At 49.0% G+C, this 19,314-nt stretch overlaps 1 protein-coding gene and 1 long non-coding RNA gene across 3 annotated transcripts in view; both read right to left on the bottom strand.

The window, feature by feature from the left end:
* Nucleotides 1-13,477, bottom strand: part of LOC138690401 (uncharacterized) — a 71,638-nt gene extending 58,161 nt beyond the window's left edge. The window contains exons 1-2 of one of the 2 annotated variants that reach the window (XR_011329246.1): nucleotides 13,445-13,477; nucleotides 12,509-12,618 (exon numbers count right to left, since the gene is read on the bottom strand). This is a non-coding gene — a long non-coding RNA (uncharacterized lncRNA). Of the gene's footprint in view, nucleotides 1-12,508; nucleotides 12,725-13,444 lie in introns of those variants that run through there. The other variant, XR_011329245.1, reaches the window with a different exon arrangement.
* Nucleotides 6,747-11,597, bottom strand: LOC138690368 (electroneutral sodium bicarbonate exchanger 1-like). The gene is made up of 7 exons (XM_069809312.1): nucleotides 10,847-11,597; nucleotides 10,017-10,130; nucleotides 9,517-9,678; nucleotides 8,642-8,893; nucleotides 7,766-7,834; nucleotides 7,049-7,222; nucleotides 6,747-6,949 (listed from the first exon to the last, which is right to left on the bottom strand). Exons 2-7 carry the CDS (start codon nucleotides 10,080-10,082, stop codon nucleotides 6,764-6,766), a joined length of 909 nt encoding a protein of 302 aa, XP_069665413.1. The 5' UTR covers nucleotides 10,083-10,130; nucleotides 10,847-11,597; the 3' UTR covers nucleotides 6,747-6,763.
* Nucleotides 13,478-19,314: the final 5,837 nt, after the last annotated feature.

The raw sequence follows: 19,314 nt of genomic DNA, 5'->3' as shown, positions 1-19,314 counted from the left end.
CTTTTGACAGTCCTCATTAGCATTATCTCTTGCCAACCGTTTGCATAGCATTTGCCTTAAGACCTCATCTTCTACCTGTTTTTCCAGGGCGGCAGATATTTTTTCTACAAGCTGTAAAAAGGGTTCTCTGGGGCCTTGGCGGATAGCGGCATATTTTTGCTTCGGAGCTGCCATGTCCATGGTTCGCTTTAATGCCATAAGGCCTATATTTTGTGCCTGTTCAAGAACAATCGGAGGCCATGTAGCCTGCAGCTGAGGGTTACTATACGGCCCTTCACCAAGCAAAGCATCCTCTCCAAGGCCTAATCTCGGGTCACCCTGTAGCAGTCGTAAATTATGCTGTGCTGCTGTGCGTGCCATCTGCCTCCAAGTAGATTGAAATGCTTGCAATTGTATGGGCTGAAACAGCACTTGTGACAGATGCATAATGTCATCTGGACACAGCAGATCTGTGCTGATTATACGAATAAGTTGCATCACCTCAGGAGAATTGATTCCAAATTTTTGTACTTTATTCTGCAAATCCTGCACTACTCTCCAGCCGATTGGATTGTGCTCATCGTGCCGGTCTGTGCCTGCAGCAGCTCTGAAAACAGGAAATGTAACAGGAGCCTCTGCTGCTTTATCTAGAGGCTTTAGAAATGCTGGTGTTAGAGAGCACGGGCTGAGGCGTTCTACGAGATCCCAGTTGCCAGAGTCGGCAGCATATCTTCTAACTCCCTCCCAGGATTGATCAGGGGATCTCGGGACTACAGTTATTGTGGATGGAGGGAGAGTGCATGGCAGGGGTTCTTTCGGTATGGTTTTATCTGCGAGCTGCAGAGATCGCAGAGCGTCAATTAGAGATTTTTCTGCCTCAGTTTCATTTTGGCTCTCACTTTCCGTTCGGCCCTCACATTCAGGTTGACTCTCACTGTCCTTTCGGCCCTCAATTTCAGTACGGCCCACACTTTCCGGCTCGGTGTTAATTGCCACATTTTTCTCCTTGGGGGGGCGGGGGGGGGCTGATGGAGTCACCCCTTCTGCTGCCGCACCAGTAGGTGAGGAGGGCCCCTCATCGCCCGGTAAAGTAATTAATGGCGGAGGAGGAGGAGGTGAATAAGGGTATGATCTGATTTTGCCCGTGAGGGGTTTTCTGCCCACAACTGCTGAGACTGCAGCATTGGCTGCAGCTGTTACTTGAGCAGAAACTTTTTCATTGCTAATATTTTCTGAGTCCTCATCTTTCTTTTGCTGATCTTTCGCATCACATTCTGCTTTCCATTCCTTCAGGGTCTCGCGTAATAGACGCCATACAATCGCCAACTTACACAGCTCTTTCTATCCTTTAGAGATCTTACCAAACATTTTCCATCCCACTGCTTGCCATGCACCCACACTGAATGCAGTAACTGTTGTGGCTTGAAAGCCTTGCATCTTACACCATATTAAAATCCTTTTCAGGCTTTGTTCTGGGGTTTTAACCCCTTTTCTTTTTAATAGGGCTTTCCAGGTAGACAAAATCGTCTCCTTTTCTTTTGTTAATTCCTGCCCCATTCTAACAGTTTTGTCCCCGGTGGCTCACCTTATTAGGTGTCTAGGCTCAGGTCCGGACCAGGCAGATTCCACTGCTGTCAGCTTCACCGGGCTCCGCCTCCGCAGCTTGTCTCGCTGCCGGTATACTCTTTCGCAGCTCTCGTTGCCGCCGGTAGACTTCTTGCTAGTGCTGGATTGATCACCTTTAAATGATCTGTTCGCTCAGACGCATCAGGGTCACCATTTGTCGCAGTAGAGACGGACACGACAAGTAATAGATCATGCAAAATGGCTACTGTATTGTTCTAACACAGCTTTTTATACCCTTCTTTAGAGTATGTGTTAGTATATGATTGGTTTGGTTAGTAACTAACAATTCATGATTGGTGAGGTCGTTAGGACGGTTCTTCTTATCACTATCTTGTTTTTGTACTGGTCTTCTCGGATCTTTCCAGACTCTTCAAGGATCTACTACAAGCTGCTCAAGGTCGCGCTGTTCTCGAACTGTCAGGAATTCCGTAGACTCGCTGCATCCCCCGACAGCTCCCTTCTCCCCGTTCTTCCCTCTGACTCCAGTGAAAGGTGCGTACTACCCTCCCCACGCTGAGCGACGTACATCTGAATTGCAAGCTCCAATCTCTCTGCAAACTTTGAGCAGCTTGACCAATCTCGCACAACTTTGCTGCCTAGCTTGCCCTTGAAGTCTTTCTTTTCCTGGGTTGGTTTGGGGTTTTTTTTGCAGGGGATGGGGAGGGGCAGGGGGTGGTTTCGCTGTTGGAGAAGATAAGATGATGAAGATTGCAGGTGTCGATTAAGGTGAAGTCAGAACAACTTCAAAGCAGCTATTTTAAATTAAGTCCATATTAAAAGGAATGCACAGTTCACAGAAGAATTCCAGTTTTACCATTAAACCAACCAGCATTTCCAATCCACTGCCGTGTCCTCTTTACCTTCGTGCAATGCATTCCTATTGAATCCTGCAGTTGCTTGATCCGACTCCCCTATCCCAGCAGGGAGGCTACTGCAGGCCCGGGAAGGTCAGGCAGAACGTCACCTTGGTTCCTGCTGTGCAGCTGCTCGCCGTTACCAGTTTCGCAGGGTGCTGGTCAAGGTCCCTGGGCATCCCCTGGCACTTGTCTCCACGCGGCTCTCTGGTCTCCAAGATCTTCCGCCACTTCCAGGATACTTCCTCCAGCCAGGATCTTCACCTTTTCCTTCCTGGGTCCCTTTCTTCTCTTCAAGATCCCTTCTTCTTTCTGGGAACCCTTCTTTTTGCCACCACCTCTTCTTTCTGGAACCCCACGCCCCCAGTTTTCCCAATCTAAGTTGTCTATGTGAGCAGTACGATGCCTGATCAGCCTCCGAATTAAGGCTTCTGGCTCCTAGCTCTTTAGTAACTGTAGGATTCGGGACACGCTGGCTGCGTGTAGCAAGAAGCAGGCTTCTGCTTGACAGCTCAGAATTCAGTTTCAGACATTCACACACACAGACCTTGCCACACACGTGCACCCAGTCACGTCTTGCCTGGTAACCTTCACAGTTTGAGCCAGTTTTTTGTCTACGGCCGGGCTTCAGACCCAGGGCATGGCCACAGAAGCGCATTCCCCCGTGAGTCTGTGAGCTGAGCAAGGGAGAGCCAATACTTGTCTGGTGAGCCTCATACCCAGGCAATGTGGGCGACCCCTCTCCTGCGACAGCCCTGGCAAAAGCCACAGCAGGGTGCTCCCTTGCCTCTGCCTAGGTCACCGGGGTTCCCCTGCCTGCCATTGCTCCTTTGTCCTCCTCTGTGTTTGTGGAGATGAACCTTTAACCACACAACCTAACACCTACAACGCCAGGAAAAAGAGAGGCTGCAGAGGGTCCAGCGGGGAAGGTCGCCGATGTAAAATGCTCTTTGTAAGAGGCAGCACACCCAGCTCACCTCCTTGCTCCTGAGCTGCTCTATCGGAAGCACTGCGTGCAGGACGCTCTGCTCAACAGGCTGTGTCTGTCTCTGACTGCCTTGTCCTTGCTGCAGCACCGTGTGCTGGGGGAACGCCACGGAGAGCAAGGAGGACGCTCTTTCCCCAGGAGCAACGGAGGGTGCTCAGCTGAGTGCTGCTGCAGGGGCCAAAGTGGGGCAGGCAGGCAGGCAGGGGAAGGCAGGAACGAGGGAGCTGGGAGGAACCGGCCAGTCTGGGAGATGCCCGAGAGGCTTGAGAACCCTGTAAGCACAGGACGAGCTCACAGGAGGTTCAACGTGAGGCCCTGTGCTTAACCATGCCCTCCAGATCTGGACCTTCTCTGCTTCCCGAGTTACCGTGCAGTTTAACAGCCTGGTGCAGAGATCCTGACTGGGAGATCACTGTACCTCCAGGAGTTAGGGATCCACCTAACAGTTAACCTGAGCGGGTGCAGGTCTGTGCTGCGCTGTACCTACAGCGTGGCCTTCAGGCTGTGTCCCTACACATGCCCCTTGGCCGCAGGATAAACGGAGCTGGTTGACTGTGACAGAGGAGCCTCCAGGCAGCTCCTGCTTGGTACCAGCGATTACGCCACCTGCGCGGCCCTGCCGTTATCTAAAGTGCAGCAAGAAGTCCGCGCGTGAACATCCTTTACGCAGAGAGATGTTTTCTTCTAAGAAAAGTTGTATGACACCGTGAATGACCAAAAAGGAGGAACTTCTCCACAGGCAGGATCTGTACAGTGTGCCAAGGGAAAATCCATCTGGGGTCTGCCCAATGCTGCATGAACGCAGGGTCCCCAGCATCTGAAGGGACCTAAGATTTACTTGCTACCTAGATGCCTCTTCTTGCTGCCTGTATGCCTTCTTCCTGGCTACGTCGCCTCCCAAGAGCTTGCCCACCCCCAGCCTACTGGGGAGGGGGGGAATGGTAGAGAGACAGCCCTGATGCTGTGCCAGCACTGCTCAGCCATGGCCAAAACACTGCTGTGTTATCAACAGCTTTCTAGCTACCAGTACAGAGCACAGCACCACGAGGGCTGCTGTGGGGTAAAGGAACTCCAACTCAGACAGACCCAATAGAGAAGGAAAGTGGAGGAACAACAGAGGGGGCAGCCCAGGGACACAGAGCCCCAGGTCTCATCCGGCCACTCCTGTGACCATACGGTGTATTCAAAATCAAATACCTGAAGTGCTCCCTTAGACGCAGTTTACAGCCAGGGGACAAGAAGGTGGCAGTTCTGCATTTTGCAGCTCCCAGGCTGATGGCAGAGCCAAAGCAAAAAAAAAAAATCCAACAAAAAACAAACCAACCAAGAGAGGTAAAACTGGGGGCAAATGCTTTTCTTTCACCTTAGGCCAACTGCTCGGACGCTCTCTATGCTGCCCTGCCACAGAGGGCATCCCTCTCGCACCAGTACGAGACATAAGAGTGAATTAAAGCCAGGACCCCAAACCAGACCAAAAACCCGGTCATGATGAAGAAGAAAGTGGAGAATGCATCAAACATAACAGAAAATGATTTTGGACATTCCCAGTTTACATTTGGAAAAAAGAGAGAAAAAAAAAGAGGAGGAATTAGGTATTAAAAGAAGAGCACTGAATGATAAAGCAGTAGCAGTCCCTCTACCACTACAAACCCACACCCCCACACGCACGTACGCACACAGACTTAACACCACCAAACTCCCATTGACTGTGATGTTCACCTCAGCTTGCTGGTCTAGAGATACTGAATGCCTGAAGCACACCAAGGAGAACTGAAAACATCTGCATGGCTTTAATGGGAATCCTCCAACTGAAACAAAGCGCTTTCTCCCTCTGTCTGCGTTGGCACATCCCCAAGTCACGCTCTCACTCCTCTCCTTCAAAGTCAAGATTCCTAAACGTGAAAAGCGGGAGCGGGGAAAGGCGAAGGGAAGAGAAAAAGAGGGAGAGCATCACCAGTGGAAGACCTGCCAGCTGCTGCTGATTCAGCCCTGTTCGGGGGACCACCCCAGCAGAGAGGAGCTGGTTTGCGTGCCACGGTCCTCACTGCCTGTTCCCAGGGACAGGCCGTTTGCTCAGCCTTGCCGGCCAAAGCGTGGGAGAAGCGTAGCCGTGTGCCGTCGCTTGCAGAGGAGCACGGACACGTTCACGTGCAATCCTTTACCTTCTTCCTCCCTGGATTCAAAGGGTTTCTGTCTTCAAAGTGAGAGCCTTCCGTACGGTCGTTTGTGACATTTCATCCAGGATAATAATCTCAGAAGGATCAGTCCTGCAATAAGTATTTCACATAGCAATCCGTGATTATGGGAACTGATGCCACCAAGGGCATTAGCATCAGCAAGAGGAACAGCGGAGCCCCGAGAATCAAAGCTCCGCATAAGTGTGGGAGGTTTTGCTGGATGAGGAGTTTTGGGAGGCAAGCCGGGGAGCTGCAGAGCAACAGCTCTGTGCAAAGGCTCTTGCTGGGGTCTAGCCCCGGTCCGGGTTCCTAAGCCACTGCTGGTACAGATCACGCCTGCAACTCCGCATGTGTAAGTATGAGGATCTCCAGCTACCGTAAAGGCACTGATGATGCAAGGTTTGGGGATCAAACGCGAGTGCTGCAGCCGCTCTGCTTGGGGTGGCTTGCCCTGCGATCACCTCCTGCAGCCCTGCCCCCGAATTTGATTTTCCCACCAAGCTGCCTGCTGGTTTCTGTGGAATGCCCCACCAAGAGGCAAGTGGAGAAAACTCTGCCAAACACCTTCAAGCTAATCTTGCCGGGGGTCCTGGCGCTTGCTGGGGCTTTACCTGTCACTGCCTTGCTTTGGGATATCCACGTCGCTCGTCTTCCCCACGTTCAGCTGAACTGAACTTGCAGCAGCAGCAGCTTCCACCGCCCTCCTGGACTCCTGATGTAAAAAAGGGACAAATCACGTTCTCTGTCTTTGGTCAAAGTGGAGATAAGCTGAATGCCCAGCACAAACTTAGCAGTCTGCCCTCCCCTTCTGCCCCTTGGCAGCTATAGGTATTAGTGCAGCAGGGGAGAAACCGTTCACTCCAAAGATTTCGGGGCAGGGGGATTGTGTGTTCAAAACACGATTATGAGCAAATCTTGCCAGCAGCAGCAGCAGCATCTAATAATAATCATCATAATGATAATGACCTTTGTGAAAAACGACTCGTTTTAAAAATTACACCTGTATTCAAGTGTTCAGCTCACTGCTACTTGAGGAAACAAAGGTTACAACGTGGGACCCAGCCTATTGGGATCTATTTCGACTGAGTGCTGATCTTCCCCCAACGTTTCCAGACAAGCTGAAAGAGAAACAGGCAATCTCACAGCCCGACGGAGATGTCCAGCCCCGAGGACCCAGCAAGCCTTACCTCTTCTTCTTCTCCAGCTTCATTTCTGGCATCGTCCAACTTCTTCTTCCTTTCTGGCATAAGGTCATCCAGAAAGCTGAGCTCTCGCTTTGAGAAGCAGAAATCCATCGCTTTCCGGACAAAGACGAGAGCCAAAACCTTCGCGAGTAAGAGGGAAGATGCGGTGAGCTCAGAGACGATGCCACCTCTCACTCCAACGCTGCAAACACCCCGCTGCCGAGCGGCGGCAGCTCTTACCATCATGGGAAAGATGATGGCGGCACGGGACACCTTGATGGTCCAGAGCAGGACGAGGCAGGTCAGCTGGATCACCGTGAACAAATGCACCTTTCGCAAGGGCACGTGCCGCAGGTAGATGAAATCCGGCTGGTGTTTCGCCGGCATCCAAAACAGCTTCAAGCGATCAAAGAACTGCAAAACAAAAGGGAGAGGTTGCCACCTTGGGACTGCGGCAAGGTTCTGGCCCTCTCGAGACGGGGAGGCAGTTTGCAGCATCTCGCTTGCTGTCAGAAATCCTGGATCCCACCGCGTTCCTCCTGGGAGCAGCACCCATTTTCCCTTCGCTCCATCTATCAACCGGCTTGCCCCCGAGAGCTGCCCACCAAACGGCAACTATTCCATGCCATTCCATTAGTAGCATTTCTCGGCCCACTGAATCCCCCAAGCGAGGATTTCCACCAGTGGTAGAAACTGCCTTCCCTTTGCACTGAATTCCCCCGCTTTCACGTAACCAAACACTGACCTGCCCTAAACCCTGAAACAGAGAGCGCTGAACTTGCCTGGTCCTCCCAGCCCTATATACCTCCTGTGACTCCACCAATCTTTTGCTTACACAAAAGACTTTCATTGCTTGCTCTGCAAGAAGTTTTTCCCATGCCACTGCTTTTTTCCCTGCTGCTACGGAGACAAAATACCAGGGAGCCGACACGCTGCACGCTGTAAAAGAGTCCGTACCTGAATTCCTCTGAGCGACGACACACCCATGTAGAGAAAGACACCATAAAGCACAGGCATTGGTATAAACTGGGGGGGAAAGGAAAAAAAATAAAAAAGAATGCAATCGTTTCTTTTTCTATATTGCATTTTCAGTATTAGCACCCTCTTCCACAGGCACTGCCTAAAATTGCTTGAAGCTTTCCAGCTTCCATTCAGGCTTAGAGATGGGTCAGATTTTAACCATTAAAGATTTTGTGCGCACGAGTGAGCTAAGGCTGTGCTTTAGGCTGAACTTTGGAGTTACCTCTCCTCAGAATAATCCTATTTTCCAGAAAGCTTGGAGGAAAATAGGCAATTTCACCCGTGCTGCCCTATGCCGCAGTCCGTGGCAGCAGAAAAACACTTCTGCCTATTCTTGGGGCAACAGGCAAAGGCCGCAGGCCTCCTTTTAGCCTAGAGACGAGATTACTTTGTGGGAGGAACGTGCAAGGAAGCCCACGGGGATGACCTCAGTGTGTTTAGCTCCTGGGAATGGCTGCTCCGGGGCATTTGGGCAGCAAATTGCAGCCAGTAAAGGGCTGCCTGTTTGAAAGAGAGCAGATGTGCTGGTCTGAATATGCTCAACTGTAACCCATAAACATGGGCAGGCCTGAAAGACACCCGAAAATTCAAGCAGTTGCGTTGCTCGCTCGCCTCGAGCACACCAAACGGGGGCCTGAAGGGCTGCAAAGCCTAACCGAGGCTGGTTCCCACCGTGGGTCGAGCCCCAAGGGTTGGGATCACCTCCTCCTCCTCCGCTCCACAACTAACTCCTCAGGCCTGCAGAGAGGGGGCTGGTTTTCTGTAACCTCCAACAAGCTCGCGGTTGTTGGGTGGTTTGCATTTTCCTCTCACCTTTAACACGGAAGTGAAGAAGACGGAGCAGCCCATGAGCACAAAGATCAGCAAGCCAGTGACTCTCTGCTCTCGTATCCCCAGAAACTTGGGTTGTTCTCCTGGAGCTGAGCAGTCAGACTCTACTTTGAGGCTATTCACGTGGGTGATGGACAGGACGGTCACAGCCACAAACCAGGGCAGCCCCATCACAGAGCACACCCCGAGCATCACGGCCACCACAAAAAGGTCCAGGTGGTACCCGCATCCTTTCTGCAGGCAGGAAAACAAGAAACAGAGCATCCCATAGCACAAGAGCAAGGAGAACGTCGCAAGGCAGACTCAAACCCTGCTCGAGCACAAGTCAGCTTCTTCAGAATTTAAAACAAGAAATGGAAACAATAAGGGTGTATGCAGGCTTTGCACACGCACCTGGCATGAAAATCTGGCAGGAGTTCAGATGCAAGGGATATGGGGAGCTTGTGCGATACATACTTCTCCAAAAAAAAAAAAAACCACCCCACAACCCAAAACCACCAAACCATTTTTTTCACTCACAAAGAAAATTCTACCACTTGCAAGGAAGGCGTGACTCTGAGTTATCCCTGGCAGCGCATCAAAACAATTCATTCCCCGCACCTGCTGCTGCTGCCATTTTAAAACAAAAAGGTGCTTCTATATTGCTCCAAGATTAATTTGCTCCTCCAAAAGGTTGCTCATCTGAACTGCCCTGTCACTTGCTCCCTGCATCATCGTTAATCCAGGAGAGCATCCTGCCACGCAGCCTGGCCTTGTCCCAAACCAATGCCTTCAGAAAGCATCGGGAATAAGAGCTTCTCCCCAGACCTGCAGCCCAGAAGGGGCTGGGGCTGGGGTCATCTCTCGCAGGCCCTTACCTTCAGCTTGTGCTCCTTCCTGTTCACAATAACGGCACTGATCTGCTGGTCCATGAATATCAAGATGGTGCAGAGCAGAGCTGGGACGAGCGCAGCCAACACTGTCCACCAAGGGTTGGGTCCTATGGGGTTGATGAACCACCCGCGGTCGTCTCTGGTAGGCTGCAACAAAGCCCACACGTCAGCATCGTCTCCCAGCCCAGGCACTCCACTGGCTTTCATTTTCCCCTCCCTCCCTGTGTCAGAGCACCTCCCAGCCCTGGCTTCACGTCCCCCTCTCCCGTGGGCTTCAGCAGTGCCGGTGTCCTCTTTGCAAGCACCTCTAGATACTTCTCCTGTAGGTATCTAGTTTTGGGGCCATCTTCTCGGTTCCAGGAGGAAGCAAGGCACTTGGAGGTGGAAGAGGAGATGCTCACACCCCCAGCATCTCCTCCAGACTCAGCCCTGCCCTGCCCCGGCATCACCTTGTGGCACCCCCACGTGCCAAAACACCCCAGTACCTTGAACGCATGGGGGACCTGGAGCTTCGGCGATGGGATCCCAGCCACAAAGTCAAGGAGCACCATGATGACGATGGTGAGGAAGACAGCAAAGTCGCTCACTGTGGACCGTACCTGGGGCAAGAAACCAGAGGTGAAAGGGGCATGGCAAACAGGGCCGTAACGTGAGATGCAAGAGTTGCAGACATCCACAACGTTAGGCTGGTTAACCAAATCCCACCACCCCTCTGAGCACATGCAGCCTGATCCCTTGCTTAGATACTGTTGCTGTGTTTGTCCCTGTGACATCTGGTGTCAGACAATAAAAAAAGCTTAATTAGGCGGACAAGGGTTGGTTTAAGTCAAAACCTAAAAATAATAATAATAATATTAAAAATAAGAAAACAGATGTCTGCCACTACAGCTACACTCACAGCTACAATGGCAACAAGGCACTGAGGCATCCTTTAGTCCTCAAAAGGAAGCTCCTCATTCGAATCTACTTTCCGCTCGAGCACATAATGCGCAGAAGGTAAGGAAAAAAAAACCAAAACCCCAACCCCCAAAACTTTGGGAAACCTGACTTCCTACTACCTGAGGAGGAAAAATAAAAAAAAAAAAAAAACAAACCATCTTCAATCTGGGGCAGGTCACGAGGCAGGTGGGAAATGCTACGATGATTTTGCACTCATGGAAATGAGTGCGGGACGTCCAAGCTCTTGGAGAGCTTGGCCTGCAAGGCCAACGTTTCCCAGCTTGACCAAGGCGGGGCAAATACTGCTTAGTGCTCCATGAAAGCCATTTTGGGAAACGAGTGTGGAGATGGATGCTGGCCACCATCTTCTACTTACTCTGGTTGGAAAGTAGCGGCTGGTTTTAAACTTCTTCAAGAAGCCTGACAGGGCAAAGGTGGCGAAGAAGAGGATGCAGCACCAGAGGAACACGTCAGGCGTGTAGGGGCCGTCGCGTCCACAGGCAGGTCCTTGAAACTCCCCACGCAAATACCGACATTCCTGGAGAGACAGAGCGTCAGGACACAAAGGCAGTGCACGTGCGGCAGGGAAACCTCACATAGCTAGGGGGTTTTGAGGACCTCGGTCCAAGATCCACGACCCTGTAACTGCTCCTGCCAATGGAGATTTATATTTAATGAGCAGCAGCAGCTGAACAAGTGACACATCGAACTACAGAGCGGAGAAATGAGACGTGAGGGGACGCCATACCACACACCCTCGGCACATCCTCTGCCTGCCATTCGAGCAATCGTGGCTAAAGAAGACACCAGAGGGGAAGGAAACACTGGAAACTCTTGGGGATAGAGAGAGAGGCAAGAGGGAAGGAGGGCTAAAGACAACCATGGCAGGAAAGGAGGAGAAGAGACAAATCGTCCCTTCCCAGGGGAGGGCTCGCAGAACCTGGCCAAGAGGGGATGAAGGCCACCGTAAGAGCCTGCCGCCCTAGGCCCGGGCTCTGCTTCCAGCAACAACAGCCTGAGAGGCTGCTCAGACATGCAAAGTTATGCATGTACCTACAGACAGCACTGAATGAGAAAGCAAGGCCTGGGGGGAGCATTTCCCCTCTGCTCAGGGCTGCTGAGGCCAGTCTGTGTGCTCCGTCCAGACTAGGCTCCCCAGGACAAGACTGGGACTCACTGGGGTGAGCCCAGCAAAGGGCCACAAAGAGGATGAAGGGACTGGAGCACTCTTCGTATGCGGAGAGGCTGGGAGAGCTGGGACTGTTCAGCCTGGAGAAGGCTCAGGGGCTCTTATCAATGTACACCTGATGGGAGGGAATGAAGAAGAGGGAGCCGGGCTCTCCTCAGCAGCGCCTTCTGGCGGGACAAGAGGCAAAGGGCACAAACTGCAAAACACGAAATTAAAGCTGAACACAAGAAAAAACTTTCTGACAGCAACTGTGGTCGAGCACTGCAACCGCTTGCCTACAGAAGTTGTGGCGTCTCCACCCTTGTAGCCCACTCAAAACCTGAGGGGACACGTCCTGGGCAACCTGCTGTGGGTGACCCTGCTTGAGCAGGAGGGCTTGCACTCGATGATATCAAAGGTCCCGAGAACCTCAGTGGTTCTGTGAAAGCCACAGACAGAGATCTCTGCCTCAAGCCCAGAGGCAGCAGTCATCAGCCGACTCAGAGGAACAGGCTGGGAGGCAGCTAGAAAACTGTTCCCAGTTCCTCCCTTGTCATCCCTGCCTCAGGTGTGCAAGCCAGTGCACCGCTTTGTGGAGCTGCCCAGTTCTCATCCCGCTGTGATTCTGCAGGTAACGTTAACACAGAGGAGTTAGACAGGAAGAGCTCTAGTTAACGGCATGGGAACCTGAAAGCACTGGAGAACTTTTCCCCAAACGTGGGCAATGCTGCTTAGATTCTGTCACCTATGGAAGAGAAGGAAGAAGACAAATGGGCCAAAGGGTTACACAGGAATGAAATATGAGGAAGGTACAAGAGACATCAAAAACATTGATATGTGCCCCGGAAGACTATTTTGTAGTCAACTGACCTGCCCATACCCGACTGTGGGCATGAGGCCTCCGCTCCGACTTCCACTCTTCTCCTCTTCACCGTTTCTTCCACTGCAGCACTTTCTGACACTTCTTTTCTTCTCTTGACCTTCAAAACATTGCAAACTTGGTATTGATAAAATTTGATTTTGACTTTTCTATTTTAGAACAAAAGTCAGACTTAATATACATCCGTGTTTCGCAACATTGTCCAGGCTTATACAACAAAAACCAAAAAATGAGTCAGGAATAAAAGGTAAGCTGCCTTATTCAAACAGAAGGTAAGCACGAGAGGCCATCCAGAGAATTATGCTCAACAGTTTTAAACAAGAACTACTGCTTCCCAGGACATCCTACTTGCTCCATTTTTAGAGGAGGGCCTAGGAACATAATTAGCAGGAACGTAATGCTAGCAGAGAGAGCAGGATTTCCTCTGGGGGAATTTGGACAGGACACCTTCACTAATTCACTCCGTCTTCAGACACTTACCTGTATTGAAAACAAACCCACCCTGAGATCTCACTAAACAACTACTTTCCAAAGAAGCTTAACTTGGTTGTTTTCGACACATACAGCACTTAGGAAACTACTTAATTATTCAGCAATATTGACCTCATACAGACTCTCACAGTGAAGAAACCATTTGACAGCTCAGCTCAGACTTGCCGAAAACACATTTAACTGAAGCCAGCACGGCTCTCGTGTCCTCAGGCAGGACTTCATTCAAAGTCCGCTGGAATTGACAGGAAGGTTTCCCTCAACTTGGGTGGTTCTAGGTGAGAATTCACTCCCACCTTACACTGCCTGACTGACACCCAGAAACAGGACAACTACAGCATTGCCTAGATATATATTCTGCTTCTCCAGACTACTTGGAATATCACTTTTTTAAAAAAAAAAACAACACACAAAACAGAACCACACATGCAACTTACAAGCTCATCACTGCCCTTGTTTACTTCTTTACCTGTAACAGAGGTATTATAAAATCTGGTGAATATTTGGTGACTGGACATCCTTTAACCAACTTTATAGTACGTTTTTGCATTGCACTGCACTTCCGGAGAACAAGATAAATGACTTAGAAACAATGCTGGACTTCCATATGATATCTTGAAACTGAAGAACTGCAAATACAGCTCTTTCAGAATTCCTGGCTGTGAATAACACATGCCAGTGGGATGGGGACAATTGCTTTGGACTACTTGTCCATTTGATAAAGGAGACCAGAATATCTACTAAGCCCTCACAAGACAGACCAGCAGCAGCTTCTCCCAGGGACAAATAATCAGAACAGAAAATAGCAAGAAAAAACACTGCTTTCACAACAGAGGAGGTTAAATGCAGAGTCCCACAGAGGTCTCAGCTGGGGCCTGGGGCTCTTCAGGGAGTTCATAGAAAACCTGGAAAATGAGACACTAGGGAGGTGACAACATTTGCTAATTATACAAAAGACATTATTACCATTATTACTATCACTATTCAGAAAAACAAATGCATTCTTTCTTTAGGAAAACAGAAACAAAGGTGTGAAATTCAACGTCAACAAATGTAGTCAAGCACAAGGAAGAAAAACACGTGTTCCATACATATGTACTGGCTCCAGCCTAGCTACTGACATTCAGGAACGAAGGCTGGGAGCCACTGGGCATTGCTTCATAAAAATACTAGCTGAAGAGTCAGCAGTGGGTGAAAAGGCAAAGAGAAATTCCAGACATTTTCAAAAAGCAATACAGGACAAAAGAGAACACGTTGCAATGCTCTATTTCAAATCCATGGTACAGCCATACCGCACGCAGTTTTGCTCCCTCTAATTCAAAGACACAGTGGAGGAAGGGAAAGGGAAAAGCAAGACATAGGTCGTAGATGTTTCCAGACGTTATCCAAACATAACCATAGTGACTTACCACAAGATACGTCGTGCTGAAATAGAGCCGAGTTCTAGATACATCGTGCAAATGTAGGGATAAGGCACAAGGTGGACATTCTCATGTTTGAATCTCATCTTCGATACTCTCTCCCATTTACTCACATCTGAGAACAACGATAAGACTTAAGAACATAGCACTAACATTTCAAAGGAGCAGGAGTCCTCTTGTAAAGCTTCAAGTCATACCACACTGAACGTATATGCAGAAGGGAGCACCTACAATCTGTCAGTATGAACTTGGTGACAAAACACTAGTAACACATTACAAGAAACACTCATCCAGGTGACACTCTCCCATCAGTTGCTTGTATTAGTAGCACTGTGTTTCCTTAACTGTATCTGGCTTCAGTCCTGACATCTTCCCGCAAGAAACAACATGCCAGGCTCTCCCAACCCTGTGAATAAAACCTCATCGGCTTTCCTAACTAAAAAGTAATTCTTTTAAAAATTATTTTTAAAACTGAAAAGGACTAGGATTCACAGGAGTAGCATCATTACATTCACTTCACAGTTCAAAATGGGAGGACAAAAGATAATCGACATGACAAACGCCACAGTTACAGACATTCCTTCCTGGGGGTGCACTTCGCACACCTAGGAGCTCATGCGTGCAAGAACGGGCGACGCCAGGCAGCAGTCTCCTTACATGCCTCTGATCTCAGGAAGAAACAGGTAACACGAATACTTTTACTCCATTTGCTAGCAGAAACTAACATCCTGAGGACCAGAGATGGAGCCCAACATTTGCCTAGATGAAACGCTGACACAATCAGTTCCTTTAAGGGATGAAATTGTTCGTTTGAGTTTGGCTTCAAGGACTCCCACAGCTGGTAATTAACTAAGAGGTATGCTACAGCGAGGAGCCCGACACACACATTGCAGGACAACTCATCACGCCAGGCCTCTGAGCTTGCAGTTCTCCACAGGGTCCGGTGCTGGCTGAGCTGGTGGATGGACTTCCCAGTTCTAGAAATACAAGCTCGTGAATCAAACCCTCCTCAAGCACGCGGGCAAAACTGGCTGCGCTTTAGCGAAGCAAACCAACAAGGAGGCTTCGTTTGTTTGGGTGCCTCCTGTCTGACGATGCTCTGGGCTACTTTCTCTTCCTGGCAGTAACATACCAGCTTCTGACAGAGAAAGAGGATGATCTCGTTCTTGCCTGCTAGGACCAGGGGTGGCAATAACGCAGCCTGCTGAGACTGGAAGGGAATGCCTTGGAGGTGGAAACACGTGGGTGTTCATTACTCCTGGGCACTCGGAATCACGGGAGGTGATGATGCCAAAGGGCCTGATCCGATTCACAAACTGACACACCTTAGGACTGAAGAGGCTTCTCCTTCAACTAACTTACTTTTCTCTGCAACAACAGCCTCAGGAGAGTAACTTCCTCTTAACCCTTTACACTACAGCAACTACAATATTTAATCCTTACGTACCTTACAAGAAAACTACTGCGGTCTTCTCTACTAGTGGGCCAACGCTGCTGCGCCTGTAAGGAGCGCTTTACGTTTTATTAACCTTTTGAAACAATGCACTAGCTTTCCTTGCAATCGCATTACGTGGGCTTCCTGGCACTTTATATATACACGTTCGTTTTCTCTGGCTAAATCAGATTTGGAACACAGGGGTGTCCGTCCGAAAACACTGCAAAACATTCTTTTTACATACATCAGTTCTCTGGTGAAGGCAACAACTGAGGAGGATCTTCAGCTAGTGTAAAACTGCAAAGCTCAAAGGAGTCGTACTCCAGCTGAAGATCTGCGCACTACTAGGCAGGAATGTCGAATTAAGCAATGCCCAACAGATACAAGTCATTGGATCTTTTCTTTTACAAGTAGGAAAGAAAGGGTACACAGAAAGATAGTGAAGTCATCTGTAGAAAACAGATGTAAATCATCAAGATTTCCAAGGATTACTCAGATCGCTTCCTGGAGAGGCCAAAACAAGAAAGGAAGGAAGAATATTAACAAGATAGCCACAATTCCACTGTCAAGTACAGTTTTCAGGCTTGGGAAAAAAACAACATTACAGTTTGCAGGAGTCATGGAAGAGCAGGTTCCAGATATTTTGCTTTTCCTCCTCCCCTTCTTCCCCCCGCTCCCTCCCATCACCTTAGAGCACGCTGCCCTAACAGATTCACAGAAATTGAAGTGAATGAATATCTTAACCCTGAATTAACATGGAAGCATTACTATGGAGAGTGGAGATGTGCTTTTAAATTTAAGAAGTTCTACATTTAAGAAGCCTCCTCCTTGCCAGCACAACACGTGCAGTATTGACCTGTTTCAAAAATAAACATATACCCCTTTTTCTGAATATTGACCCAATTCAGTTACAAAGCAACTGTAATTCAGCCCCAACAAACTCCTGCTTTATAAATGGGAAACTTTTTCTAGTAATACCTTTCAGTATTTTCAAAAGTGAAAAAGAAAAAAAAAAAACCCAATAATTTTCTGTATCAGTTAAAACCAGCACATTTTCTTCAATAATATTTACAATGCTACTACTATACTCTGAAGATTTGTTTAAACTTAAGTAACAGGAACATTTTTAAGCAGGCAGTATATTGGTCTCATTTCCTCGGGAATGGCAGGGGCTTTCTTCTGTCTCAGGAAGAAGATGACAACAACAGAACTCATCAGCTGTCAGCAAGCTTGGCCACAAAGTAATGGCGTCATTAAAAGAACGTCCCCTGGCTTCCACAGCTACGAGGAAAGCACATGCAATTGAGCATTAGATTAGCTGCTATCAAGCTAGCTCACCAGTACTGCCACAGCTCCTGAGAAACTAGAAGGGTCTGACAGATAGTCCAGCCTGAGAAGTTCAAAGCAGTGGTCAGGTCTGGGGCCGAGAGCGAAACCACGGGAAAGTGCTACTGCAGAACGAATCTCAACAGGAACCAGCAAGGCACGGAGTGCAACTAGCTCCACAAATAGGAGTTTTCATTTGTCCAATTTCAACAGTCAGTAGCTTCTTTAAAGTAGTTCTGATAAAAGCACTACTCGCTTACGCTAATGCTGCCTGTTGATGACATTTTTCATTTACGTCATTTTTTTCACCCTCGTACTCTCCAGAGAAGTTCCCCATTACTCGCGCTTGAAATGCTGCATTTGACAAAACGTCCTCCGTCCCATAACAAACAAAAGATTTGCTCAGCCTAACATTCAGCTAAGGTCCCATGGACCTGCTCCATCTCCAACTCCTTGACAGCACTTTCAGTGGCGTCAAGATCCAGACCGCTGTGAAACAGAGAGAGTTAGTCCCACCCCAACCAAAAAGCAACACAGCTACATTCCTTGTAAGAGTTTAAACAACAACAAAACATCATTCCCATTGCACTGAGAAAATACTTTGCAGGCAGATGAATTCCCAATGTATTGTTCTTAAAAAGCATCCATTCTTACACAAGGACTGCTCCTTTTCAATTTTCTGCCCATTTGTATTTTGTGCGTCTGAGGATACAAAGGATGAGAGATCAGATCTTTTCAGTCGATGCTCACTAACCTTTAGGACTGGGGTTTTTGACAAGGTGCCCTCAAACCAGCACCTCTCTCTTCCAGCCTATCGCAATGCCATTCTGCTCAAGGGACTAAAAGAAGGAACCGGCAGGACGTGTCTCTTAATCCCCTCCAGAGTGCAAACCTGCAGAGGAACGGGCCTTCACAGCATTGGAGCGAGGCCCTGTGATGCTGGGAGTTGTGTACTGCCTGCATCAAACTGTGTTCCCACCTATTAACTACATCTTTTGTAAGCCAGCTTCTCAAAAGTTGTTCGCTGCTAGGTATTGGCCAACAATAAAATGCACAGGGAGAGAGAAGGTCTCAAAGAAAAGCTGAACCCATTAAGAAGTAAACAAATGTCGCACAAGTGTCACTTGGAAATAAGGAAATACGGTGGAGTGTAAGGAATTACGGCACGCAAGTATTCTCTGGTATATGGTCTGGCAGGCAGCCATTCTCATATCCTCCACATTCAGGGGCCCCAGCCAGAACTCGGTCAGAGATGAGAACTTTCCTTCCTCTTCAGAAAGGTCCTCTCCTTGCTTAATATGGAACAAGTTAATGAAAGGAGTTGCACAGCGCGCCACAGCAGGACGACAGGTATCACCCACCCAAGACTTACGCTATGGTCATGAAGTCTTCATGAATCAGCAGGGACACAAAAGTACGATTCAGGAAGGGACACTGAAGCAGCGATGAAGAGAAGAGGTTGGAAAGAATGGAAGAAAGCAAGGGGCAATGACAAGCTGCCAAACTCAAACAAACGCAGTGCTCTCTCTACCATCAGGAGATCAAACACCTGCAGGCTGCTCAGAAACGTACGCACACTACTGGCAGTGCTGTCCAAAGGGATTACGCTGAGGGAAAGAGCTTGGTCACAGACAAGAGCAACGTTTCAAGCATCTTCTGAACACCACACAACACCACAAGACAGACAACACACCTTCCTCTCCAAAATCAACACAGAGAACAAAACAAGGAGGAAAGTTAATCCTCCTGGATCTGACACTATTCCAGCAGAATGCTAATAAGCAAAGCTAAAGAAACAACTGCATTTCAATTCATCCCAAAATAAAGTCATGCAGCAGAATTTCAAAGACTCATCCTACTTCTCCAAAGGAAAAAGGAGACTAGTGTGGCACGAGATTTAATGCAGCTTCAGGTCTGGGGACAGCCTAATTGGCATGGTGTTCATAGCACAGTCTCTTCAATTCTGCAGCAGCTAACAACAGTCGCTTCCAGAGTAAAGCCAGGCCCTGGCAATGCCCGTACACATCTCATTGCAAAAGCAAATTCACTCACACTCATAAAACCACTCTCTAGGTCCCTGGCTGCCGACCCCAAACGCACTCCCCCACAGGAGCTCCCCGCTCGG

This window comes from Haliaeetus albicilla, chromosome 22 (assembly GCF_947461875.1).
Source record: "Haliaeetus albicilla chromosome 22, bHalAlb1.1, whole genome shotgun sequence".
In the NCBI taxonomy this organism is placed as follows: Eukaryota; Metazoa; Chordata; class Aves; order Accipitriformes; family Accipitridae; genus Haliaeetus; species Haliaeetus albicilla.
The sequence above is the reverse complement of the archived record's forward strand: the minus strand, read 5'-3'. Positions and strand labels throughout refer to the sequence as shown.